Source organism: Saccostrea cucullata, unplaced genomic scaffold (assembly GCF_032062105.1).
Source record: "Saccostrea cucullata isolate Sc308-1 unplaced genomic scaffold, CSIRO_AGI_Scuc_v1 ctg805, whole genome shotgun sequence".
In the NCBI taxonomy this organism is placed as follows: Eukaryota; Metazoa; Mollusca; class Bivalvia; order Ostreida; family Ostreidae; genus Saccostrea; species Saccostrea cuccullata.
Window position 1 is genome coordinate 26566 of NW_026918089.1, and position 11873 is coordinate 38438.

General features: G+C 32.8%; 2 protein-coding genes across 2 annotated transcripts; one reads left to right on the forward strand and one right to left on the reverse strand.

Annotated features, from left to right (window-relative positions):
* Positions 1-106: 106 nt before the first annotated feature.
* LOC134244370 (protein phosphatase methylesterase 1-like) lies at positions 107-9520 on the forward strand. Its single transcript, XM_062726679.1, has 16 exons — positions 107-229; positions 1559-1661; positions 1971-2063; positions 2345-2402; positions 2765-2816; positions 3263-3331; positions 3732-3817; positions 4131-4221; positions 4622-4687; positions 4897-5110; positions 5195-5258; positions 5643-5708; positions 5849-5893; positions 5985-6049; positions 6216-6283; positions 7896-9520. Exons 1-16 carry the CDS (start codon positions 156-158, stop codon positions 7912-7914), a joined length of 1233 nt encoding a protein of 410 aa, XP_062582663.1. The 5' UTR covers positions 107-155; the 3' UTR covers positions 7915-9520.
* LOC134244472 (uncharacterized) lies at positions 9473-11383 on the reverse strand. Its single transcript, XM_062726769.1, has 2 exons — positions 10820-11383; positions 9473-9649 (listed from the first exon to the last, which is right to left on the reverse strand). Exons 1-2 carry the CDS (start codon positions 11369-11371, stop codon positions 9536-9538), a joined length of 666 nt encoding a protein of 221 aa, XP_062582753.1. The 5' UTR covers positions 11372-11383; the 3' UTR covers positions 9473-9535.
* Positions 11384-11873: the final 490 nt, after the last annotated feature.

An 11873-nucleotide genomic window follows, 5' to 3' on the forward strand; every position in this document is an offset into this window, starting at 1 on the left:
TCTAGCTAACAGAACGTTGCCATAGTCCATTGCTGTTGCAGAACTAATTTTTTAAAAATATAAATCAAGATAAAATACAAAATAACAAGAGCAAACGAAGAAACATTATAAAATAGTGTTCTGATTGGTAAATAATCTATTTTTATCCGAATAAAATGTCAGCCTTGGAGAGGCAAGCGCTAAAAGCCTCTATAGGTGGTTTACCGCCTATGCCACCCCCAGGACTTGGGTAAGAATATATTTAAAGTTGACAGGAGTTAAATAACTTATTACTGGGAAGTATTATTTGGCTGATACATGAATTGAACAGTACGTACTTTATTTTAGATTTATGTGCGTGTAGTAAAAAATAATGCATAAAGACAATTGTACTGGATATCTTTTTAGATGATAACTGTATGTACAGTTGTCAAACTAAGCAAAATGGTCATTATTCAATGTTTGTACTAGGTAATTTAATTAATAATGTGGTGTTGAGAAGATAAGGCCATTTGTTAAAACTCAGCAGAAAAATATGGTACGCTGTTTTGCTAACACAGAAGACACCTGTAGGCTAATACAGGTTTGCACAACACGCTGTCACACCAATACACAACAGGCTGTCACTCTGACAAGAGTTTGCACAACACGCTGTCACGCTGCATGCTGTCACGCTCACACGAGTTTGCACAACATGCTGTCACACCAATACACAACACGCTGTCGCGCTGACACAAATTTGCACAACACACTGTCGCGCTGATGCACAACATGCTGTCATGCTAACAAGAGTTTGCACAACACTCTGTCGCACTTAGGTGCTTTCCAGCAACATGCTGTCGCACTAGCACACAACACATCATCGCTTGTTGCATGTTAGCGCAATAGCGACTGTTGTGCAAACTCAAGTTAGCATGACAGCATGTTCTGTGTTAGCGTGACGGTGTATTTGACTGAAGATTCAATCAGGGGACCCAGGTTCAAATCCCAGTCTTGACAGTCTTATTTTCCTCCTTTCCCTTCACATTTTGTGCCAAGCCATGCCTTGAATTGACAAGTGGATGAAAGGCCTGCTAGGGAAGAGACTGGGTTGGTATCTTTGGAGTAAAGACCTTTAAGGACGGAGGAATGTGGCAGTCAGTCATGTTCGATCCTCAGTGGCCAGATATTGAGCACCTGACTGAAGTTTTAGGTGGACCCTGTCTGGTTTGAATCCAGGTCTGGTCTGCTGCATTTTGGCTCACCTCAGTGAAGTTGGTTTTTGACTTTTGAGCTTATGTGATAGAATCAGCATCCCAAGTTAAAGTTTCTGAAGCAGATTCTTGTGAAGAATTCTTGTGTAATGTCCCACATTAATCAGAGATGCATTGTAGATGTTTGTAGTGTGTTTCATTGAACCAGTCAAGGTTTCAGATGCTGAAATTTCAGCTAATTAAGGAATGGCCAGCATTTTTTTCCTCTCCCAATACAATACAATGGCTTGAATTTTATATCAGTTTTACATCAATGGCTCTGTATATATACAATTTGCCATCAAACCAAGAAGTCATGCAAGCTTTTATCTATTTATTTTTTGTAGTGGACCAAAGAAAAGAGCTCTGATAAGAAAGAGAGATTACACTCCAATTCACTGGGACAAATACTTTGAGCGGATGCACGATGTCAAGTGTGGAGATAGTGACGTATCCTTCAGGCTTTGATTCTAAGTATTACATGTAGTGACACAGTCTCTCTATGTTTGAAATTTTAAATGATGGAATTTTTTAATGCTGGAATAGTTGAAATGAAAATTAAATCATGCACAAGTAACTAATTTTTTATACAGAAATGTAAGCCATTGATTTGATAGGAAGAATTGAGATTTTTTTTCTGTGAATTGATCATGATCGAGCAATTTTCTTCTTCGTGATATCATTATGACAGATTTATATGCACATGTATACAGATCACTGCATATTTCACTCTTGTAATGACCTTGACCTGTTGTTCAGACCTTCAGGGTCTATGAGTGTGGGAGCTCCGGCCCTGTCCTATTCTTTCTACATGGAGGAGGTTTCTCAGCCCTGAGTTGGTCTCTTCTTTGTGTGAGTCAGTCTTAGCAAAAACTCCATAACCTGCTTTACTGCTGAACAGTAAATCTGCAATATATGCACATATGAAATGTATAAAAATTCAAATGTTTTTATGATATACATGTAAATGTAAATTTCACCATGTTCACAAATAAAAATTTCTGTAAACTTTTATAAGACAGAAGAACACTAGTGGCAGATGTTGTCAGCAAAAGATTTTTGATAAAGCAAAGAAACTTATTGAAAGATGATGAAGTGAAGTAACCTTGTGAAATTTCTTTTTTATATTTTAGTCATCTCTGTCTGGTATGGTTACTTGTCGATGTGCAGCTGTGGACTTAAGAGGACATGGTACAATTGATTTTTATTTAAATACATCAATGATTCTTGTGCTTTTAATTTATAAATGATGCAATTTTTAATGTGGTTTGCTTTTTTAGGGCAAAGTTGGAATGAATTGTACTACTATACTAAGTAAAGGAAATTTAATTTTGAAATGATTATCCATTAAAATTTTGCTAAATGACACAAATGCAAAAGTCAACATTAGTACATGTGCATATTGGGATTGTTTAAAAGCATTGGAAAAATTATGTTAAATAAACAGGGTGTTTGAGTTCTTTAGAATTCCCTGGTAGTATATTAAAATGTTTTCTGATACCCAATTTGTTTCTGTTGATCAATGTCTTATCTTTGAATTATTTATTAAATAGGTGACTCTAAAACCTCAGATGACCAGAATTTATCAGCAGAGAGGTTGTCAAGGTAATATTTTTTTCAAACTTTCTTCATCCTGATTATATGTAGAACATACTTGAATGAAAGTCCCAGAAAGCTTACTTCTTTAGTAGGTACCATTGAATGATTTTTCCCAGTAAATTGGAAGAAAATTGTTGAAAGCCTCCATTTTTCACATTCCACAATTGATTTCCTTAATTAACTCTTTATAAAAAAAAAAATCAGCTTAATAAAATGTGAAATAGTGAACAAATGAAATAGGCATTTAATGATATTATTTTTACATAATTGCATTATGAAAAAGGTATGCATACAAGTAAATATGTTGCATAAAGGTATTGAGAATGCACTTGCTTTGGAATTCATGGATTTTTTCCTTCATAAAGATGCTGGAACATTATAAATTTCTAGAAATTTTTTTCCTCTATTATGATTTGGGAACATTATTAAATCATGACTCTCTTTCTTCACAGCGATGTTGGGAACATTTTTAAAGAAATGTATAGAGATGACCCTCCTCCTGTTCTCCTTGTGGGTCACAGGTTAGTTCAAAGTTCAATGCTCTCTTAACCTTGTTTTGATGTAGTGAAAATGTTCGTTTCATAAACTGTGATTATGGGGCTGCAAATTTTCTGTTGACCCTGTAAGTTCTGTTATGGTTTTTAAAGCTAATACTAAAAATAGAACCAAGATACGGGCATATTAATACAGATTTTGGAAATTTGGAATAAAAAATGCAAAAGCAGAAAGTCTTTTTTGATCATACTGGTCTATAAGATTAAAAGAGCAAATAGGTGTTTGAATTAGTCACCTTTTGATGGTCACCTTTTCATAGAGACAAAGCGAGAAAAATATGGAGGGAATCAAAGGAACAATTTTCATTAAGTATTAAGAAGTATTTTTTGTAGCCTATACATACTGTATTTGTGTGTATATTTCCAGTATGGGAGGTGCTATTGCTATACACACAGCCTTTAGAAAACTAATCCCCTCACTCATTGGACTGGTCGTCATTGATGTGGTAGAAGGTAAATATAAGTTTTTAATTATAAATACAGTCGATATGTGCTTAAAATGATTTCATGCTTATACTAATTTAATTTATTTCACAGAAGCTTTGACAAATATTTTGAAGTTAACCAATAAATTACATAATTGTTATAATTTATAATGAATTTAAACAAATCAAAATTGTTGACTTGATCCCTGGCACTTCAAAATGAGCCTGTTTCACTCTTTTTTTTGAACCAGTACATTAGAAGACATACACAATATGTAAATAAAAATAACCACAAGTTTAACAATTCTGAATGGTAATATCTGTCTTGTCTTTTAATTTAGGAACAGCCATGGATGCCCTAAGTAGTATGCATAATTTCTTGAAAGGAAGGCCCAGTGTATTTAAATCCCTAGAACAAGGAATTGAGTGGTGGTACGATATTACAAGTATGATTAAAAGCAAATATATGTAAAAATCAAATTCCATATATATTTTGATTATGAGAAGTGTGCATCTAGCCTAAAATCTTCACTTTTGATTTAAGAGGTATCTTTCATACAGTGGACCTTCAGGTATCCGGATGCCAGATATCCAGATGCTTTAGTATTCGGACGACTTTTTATCGGAAAAGAATTTTTTAACGTTATTTTGTCTTGTTTAACTGGTAAATCAGATATCTGGACGCTTCACATATCCGGACAAATTGACTAGGAACCAAAGCGTCCGGATAAATGAGGCTCCACTGTATATGAATTACCAAATATTTAATTTTCTACCAGAGTGTCTTTCAGATACTTATAGTTTCTGTATATTTTTTTTTTAATTTCTGCAGTGTAAGAAGTGGACAAGTAAGGAATATAGAATCTGCTAGAGTCTCCATGGTGGGGCAGCTGAAAAGGTAACAAATCAAAAAGGCAAAGTAAATTCTTTGTTTACACACTGTAAATGTGTCATGATTCTTGTTATAATAATTCCTCAAATACTAAGAAAGAGTAAAAATTGAATAAGCACGATAGTTCTGTGTTGAAGTAATATTTTCTTAATTGAGGAAAAACCAAATGGATGATATTACGCAATTTTCATTTTAAAAATGTTATGTATTTCAAGAGTGGAGACAGAGGAAACTGCCACAGCTGAATTAGAACATGAATTTGAAGCTAGTTCTCACCCACAGGGAACCAGCACCATTATTGAGGAGGAAGAAGACGAGAGTAATGCCAATAAATCAACAAGTGAACCCCAGACTGCGGAGGAAAATGCCAACAGTACACCAACAACAGAAACCAAACCAGAATTCAAGAAACCTGAATCAAAAGACCAGGTGGTTATAAACTCCAGCTCATACTGATCAAAGGTGAAGAAAAAAAAATTACTTGTAACTATCTGATTGAAATTTTTATTGTAGAAAGAAGATGACCACCACTATACATGGAGGATAGATTTAGGCAAAACATCACCTTTCTGGAAAGGTAAGCAGAATTATATCTGTTGTTACAGCCTTCTTGAAAATGAAGAGCTTTGGGATTGAATTGAGCCTACTAGAGATTCCTTATTTTTCGCAAGTACTTTTTATCGCGAACTGGTTTTTTAACCTCAAATCGCGAGAATAATATTTCGCAAATGGACGGCTGATCGACCGAATTTACATGGATTTCAACGCCATAAAAATAAAAGCGAGTAATATTAATTCGCGAGTGATGCTTCTCGCGAAATTACGCGGAAATTAATTCCTCGCATATAATTAGGAATCTACAGTATTACCTAAAGCACAAAGTGTTAGCTCCTTGTAAAATTCGTCTGGTTTTAGTATCTTTGTTACCAATATATGACTTTTCTTCTTTTTTATAATTCAGGCTGGTTTGAAGGGTTGTCAAATAAATTCTTATCTTGTGATGTCCCGAAGATGTTATTACTTGCAGGTAATAGATTGATTGCCAACAAAGATGTAATCATATAGAAAAATGAAAGTGATAGTAAAGATTTTGTTAAGAGTTTGGATTTGTATTTTTAGAACATTAGCATACCACTAACTATAGTTAACATTTTCACTTTTTTTCAGGAGTGGATAGACTAGACAAAGACTTGACTATTGGCCAAATGCAAGGTAATGGTACTGGGATATTTATTTGAATAAAGTGTCAGGAATAGCTTCTTAATTTTCCCTACTTCATTTTGAATGTCTCCACTATTTACAGGTAAATTCCAGATGCAGGTGCTTCCTCAGTGTGGTCATGCTGTACATGAGGATTCTCCAGAGAAGGTTAGATAGCATAATAGTACATTGTTGTATAATTGATTTTCAGAATGAATCTTTGAAGATTCACAATTTTAAATATAAACAAGTTTTTTTTTTAAAGAAAAATGAATACAATTATAAAATTTAAGTTAATTTTTGTAGAATTTTTTTTTCATTATTATTTTTACAGGTGGCAGAGGCCCTTGCTACATTTTTGGTCAGATACAAAGTTGCCCAGCCCACTGCTGATTTTCACAGGTAAACAATATACTGAATTTTACAGTTCAAGGTTTATTAAGGACCCCCCATACACTGATAAAAATACTTTGAGATTTTGGAGAAAATTAAATACAATAAATCACAAAATTTTGGCGACACCTTATCTTTCGTGAATGAAACATTAACTCTTTATTAGCAAGTCAAAATTTTCACGAATTGTGGTTACTCTCCTACAACTGCAAATGGCCCAAAGAAGATCCCTATTGATTTTGAGGATAAAAGATCAAAGTTCAAGGTCATAAATTCTTTCTGCTTTAATACTTTTGCTTCTACACAATATCTCAACTTTTGCAGTGAAATTTTATACCACATGTCCCTAATATTCTATTGATTTTTCAAAGAACTTTTGCAGTTTGAAATTTTATACCACATGTCCCAATTTTATGACGTATTGATCAAAAAAGTCAACATTAAAAAAACTATTGATTTTTGAGTGCTACCGAGAGTTTGTGTCCTTTGAAAACGAGGTCAAAAATTCATGTGTGCCTTGTAAACTTTCGGTAAAATTTTATTTTAAAAACTAGATAATTAAAGCACGACTTCATAAAATATATCTCAACAGCTATAGATTTTGCAATGAAATTTCATATCATAACTCCTTATGCCCCTACCATGTTTTATCTACGTATATATGAATACAATCTATACCTTGTTCTATTGTAAAGTTCTGAGGAGTTTCGAGATTGTAACTTTTAGTTTGAATTTCCTAACATTTGTCAATACCCAATATTCGAAATTAAAAAGTGAATAAATACAGCCAAAGATCAATGTATGAAATGTTCCTTTTTCCTTATGGGGTGGGGTACATTTTATATGTTCACATGACGGATAGGCCTACCTATGAATGGAATTTTTTTTTTTAATTTTGATATTTACACAAGTATAGTTAAAAAAAAAAAAGTTTACTTTATAGTTTTACTCTGTGTTCATTTCTTTAATTTGTCATTTTTTTAAAATATGATATTATCTTGTATTTATAAATAAATTACTATTAAAATATTTCAATTATTTTAATATTGGGAAAATCACCAGACACAGACCTTTTTATATATAGGAAAAAATTGACTCCCCCTCCTCAGGTAACCGTACGGTAAAAAAATTGGGTCTTTAAGGGGTGGGGTGGAGGGCAGATTCTCTGAATTCTGAATTATCTTGTTAATATTGGGAGAATGCCTTTTTTATATACTTAGGAAAAAATTGAAGAGATTGAAGTAATGATCATGATGATAAAAAAGTCTTTTGTTTACTCAAACAAAGAAAATAATGTAAAGGGGGTATTTTTTATTGAGGTGCTAACTTTGGCTGATTTTAGCAGTTTTCTAGTTTGTGTCAAATGGGGGATAAGTCTAAATACACAAAAGCCCTAAAATTATGGTGCAGGGAAAAGGTGGTCCTTAAGCAAAACATTTCGTATTATATCCTTTGCAATGAAGTTGTAGAAGGATATACTGGAAATACCATGTGACACTGTCTGCAGCTGATCTTAGTGCATGATATAGTTCAGCTTTACTCAGTCTCACTGAAGAATCACATAAAGATTACACTCCTTAAAGTGTGGTATCATTAACAAACTTCTCTTTTAATATTGCAGGGTTTTTCCTGCATGCTGATGCTGAATCTGTAACAGTGGCTCAAGGATGAAATATTCAAAGACTTCTGAAAGCCATATGACAACTATGAGAAATGACAGAGGGACTTATAACAGCTCAGGTGGCCAATGTGCTCCGTCCTTTGTGTGCTTACTCCAGGAGATTTCTATCATTTACATAAGTTTTAGATAGAGATGTCTTCATGAAATGACTACATTACTTTTTTAAGATCACAATTAGATATTAGTGCCATTTCTTGTTTCAAGTATTACATCTAGTATGTATTCGGTTGTTTGAAATAACTTGTTTTTATGAATTTCAACTTAGAATGCCTAAAGAAGGTTTCTGTTGGCTTGCCATTTGGAATTTTGTAGCTTTGTGCTTAAATTTTGTCTGGATGATATGGTGACTGACTGCAAGTCCTTAAGTTATCAAATTTACATAAAATTAATGTATCTTGTTATGCATTAAAGAGTGATGCAGCACTTGAAGTAATTGAATAAATAATCTAATAAAAAGACATTTTCAGTTCCATCTTCAAATTTTTAGTTTTTTTCCCCCAACCAATCAATAGCTTTCATATAAATTACGGTATGAAAAAACTTAATTGTTTTACTGTAAATACATTGTATGCCCAATTGCAATATTGAAGCAAACATCAGAACTGTGAAATCTAGGAAACACATGCATGTAGCTACATACATTGCATAGTTCTTTATAACTTAGTCTGGTGTACTTTTTAATTTCAGTAGGAATTGTGTCCAAGTCAACCATTTTGTCAAGTAAACTCATACCATATTATGAACTGGATTAAATTGGATGGAATGAAATGTCCGTTTTTCAAGCTATCTGAGGCATTAAGTAATCTTTTATTTAGTTCGTACATTGTACCTTGTAATACAGTGTAGTATAATGAACTTTTATATCAGATTGAAGAGTTGCCATTTTAATTATATTTTTGTTATTTACAACATTTTCACACTCTTGTTTAAATTAGTTTTTTACATTAAAATATTATTACATGTATACACAAAATTTTTGTTAAAAAGTGACCAGAAAAAATCAGGTACATACATGTATACATCTGAATAAAATTGAATAAAGTGACAAAATTGTGTTTTTTGATTTAAAATTTTTTCTACATATAGAACTTAGATTTCATGGTCATCCTTACCAAAAGATTAACATCCCCATGAATGTTTATGTTGTAAACATTGATTTGTTGAATCTACTGTAAACTAAACCCACAATATTACATCCCAAGGAACAAGTATAAAACTTTGCTTGTCCATGAACATTGACTCCTACAAACTAAATTATTCCACAGAATGCTTTTTTACAAACCCTGTTCAGTTTAAATATTATTAAATTTTGCCTACAGACAAATACACGTCTTTATAGAATTAAGATGCTCATTTGAACAGAAGACCACACTGAGCAAACCTAAAACTACCAAGAATCTGTGATTTACTATAGTGAGGATAAACAAAACACTAAAACAGTTGATTGTTACTCTCTGAGTGGCTCTTTGTAAAACATTTTTTAAAACATACATTGAACGTCAACAAGACACCTAAAGTAGCAAAAATATGATTTATTGTATTATTGAATAAATTAACATTATTATAATAGCAGTCATTTGTTATTTCTTCTGTCTAATATGAATAATAAATCCATGGTCTTGTTTGGCTGCATATCCCTTGCTCTCAAAGTAGTTGATCAGTTTCTCTGTTTTCTTTTTACATGCATTGAGTGCCTGTGAAAAAAATGTACATAAATATTTAGAAAAAAAATAACTTCACTAAACATGCTAAATGTTATTAATATTATCAATTTGCCAGTAGCACCACAGTTTATATAATGCAAGAGCTAATTCACTTCACTGTGGCATTCACAATCAAAAGTGATCAATATACAGAACAAGAGATGTTTGTGAATCACTATGCCCCCCTCCCCCAAATAATTGGAATTTTTCCAAGTCTAAGGGGCATAACTCGACTGTACTCAAAACAGAACTTGACCTAGTTATTCATGTACCAAATTTCATTTCAGTATGTGCAACCTCTGCAGAGAAAATAAAAGGAAACTGCAAGTAATTGGAATTTTTTTAAGTCCAAGAGGCATGACTCTGTCCAAAATGGCTTCATTGTAACCTAAATAGAACATGACCTATAAATCTGTATACCAAATATACAGACTTGTGCATCAACAGACAGACCAACAGCAGCAAAGCAATATGCTCTTCCTTCTTCAAAGGAGGGCATAATTACATGTGCAATGGTTGTGAAGGAAATGAACAGAAACTTGCTGTGGCTGTCCGTCTGTCTGACAGACAGATCAACAGCAGCAAATCAAACTTTGTCATCTCCCTTCTTCAAAGGTGTGTCGGGGGGGACCATAATTAGAAGTTATAGCCAAATAGGGTATTTCTGTTTAACTGGTCTTTAAAATTTTTATACCGTATAAGTAGAAATTTTAGCGAGGATTTAATTTTGGCATTATTAGTGAACTTTAAAAAAAAATGTGTCTTTTACTATTCATTTTTAAAAAAATTTAATATCGACCCATTCATCTCTAAAAATTAATAATGCATTTTACTTGTTATAACTTCTGATTAACGTGCACTTTAAAATCGCAGTTTAAAATAACATCAGCCTTTTCTTTTCAAAATTAATTTGGTATAGATTTTGTTAAGACATTTGATGATGGGCATTTGAAAGGTCTAACACAACGAGCACAAAATTTCCACTTATACGGTATATAAGGGACATTGCCCTCTCAAACTTTATGTCCAGAAAATTTAATTTTTTACATACATGTATACTGGCACTTTATTAAAATTTTGATATATATACATTGCCCTCTCTGATTTAATATATGCATTAATTAATTTATATACACCACTGCAGTAAAAAAATGGCCATACCTCATTTTTGTCTGCATAAGATGCTGACTTGCTTGTGACTGTCAATATGACCGGGTGACCTTTCGTCAACACATTTTCAATTTTCCTTAACGTTATACCACTGTCATAATCAGAAGCCGTGGTTGTTATTTTAAAGTTTTTGGAACTTTTGACCTTTAACCTGCCCTGCTGAGCAAGTTTATAGTCTTTATATTCTTCCACTGTCATTAATTTGAAGGCCATCATATCACTAGTCTTTGGATCTTTTAAGATTGTCATCTTCAAGTCCCTTTCTTTGGCCTCTTTGTGTGCTTCTTCGTGAGTTACTTCATCTTTGATGACTTCATCTTTTTCATCTAATAATTTCAGTTTTTTGCCTTTATCAATTTCAGAAATCACATTTGAGAATATTCTTGATGAAGTTGCAAACATTGCTTTAGTAATGTCATTCACATTGGAATATTGAAGTAATCCAGTGCTATGTCCAATTTGTCTGGGTTTCTGCATAAATAGTCTGAGAACATTTTGGTATTGGAATGTCCAAAGCATCTTTCTCCTGATAAGATGTGCCATTTTTCTGAAAAGAATCAATCCAAAAGTTAAATGTACACGTTACTGAAAACCATAAACTTTGGAACTGTGTAGCTTTCTGGAACTTAGTCTAGTACATGTATAAAGAGACTTGGTTTGAATGATGCTAACCTTCCCTCTCATTTGCATGATGTTTTCTCAAACTTTAGAATAGATGGATATGCAGAACATGTATTACATGATTGTATCTACTTTTAGGATTGAAAACGTAATGGCTAGCAATATTAGAGTAATTTTTTTGTTGTGTACTTTAAACAAATTGTGACATGCTGCTGTTTTTTTCAATATGCTAAAGTACATCATAACTAAATGTCCACTCAGGTTGTAATTAGAGGATTTCGGTTTAATTACCGGGGTTGGGTAACTATATTTTCTGTCCAAATGTGAATTTTAAACTGGAATTTATAACATATAGGACAACATAGTTCATTACCGCACCATAAAGCATAATTTAAAGCATTGATAATGCAATGGCAAAGTGACA

Bases quoted from the DNA above. Each gene is read 5' to 3' on its own strand.
- LOC134244370 (XM_062726679.1), top strand. From the start codon at position 156: ATGTCAGCCTTGGAGAGGCAAGCGCTAAAAGCCTCTATAGGTGGTTTA. The intron at 230-1,558 runs GTAAGAATATAT...TATTTTTTGTAG, and splicing joins ATGCCACCCCCAGGACTTGG to TGGACCAAAGAAAAGAGCTC. The intron at 5,894-5,984 runs GTAATGGTACTG...CACTATTTACAG, and splicing joins GACTATTGGCCAAATGCAAG to GTAAATTCCAGATGCAGGTG.
- LOC134244472 (XM_062726769.1), bottom strand. From the start codon at position 11,371: ATGGCACATCTTATCAGGAGAAAGATGCTTTGGACATTCCAATACCAA. The intron at 9,650-10,819 runs GTATGGCCATTT...TTTTTTTCACAG, and splicing joins CTTATGCAGACAAAAATGAG to GCACTCAATGCATGTAAAAA.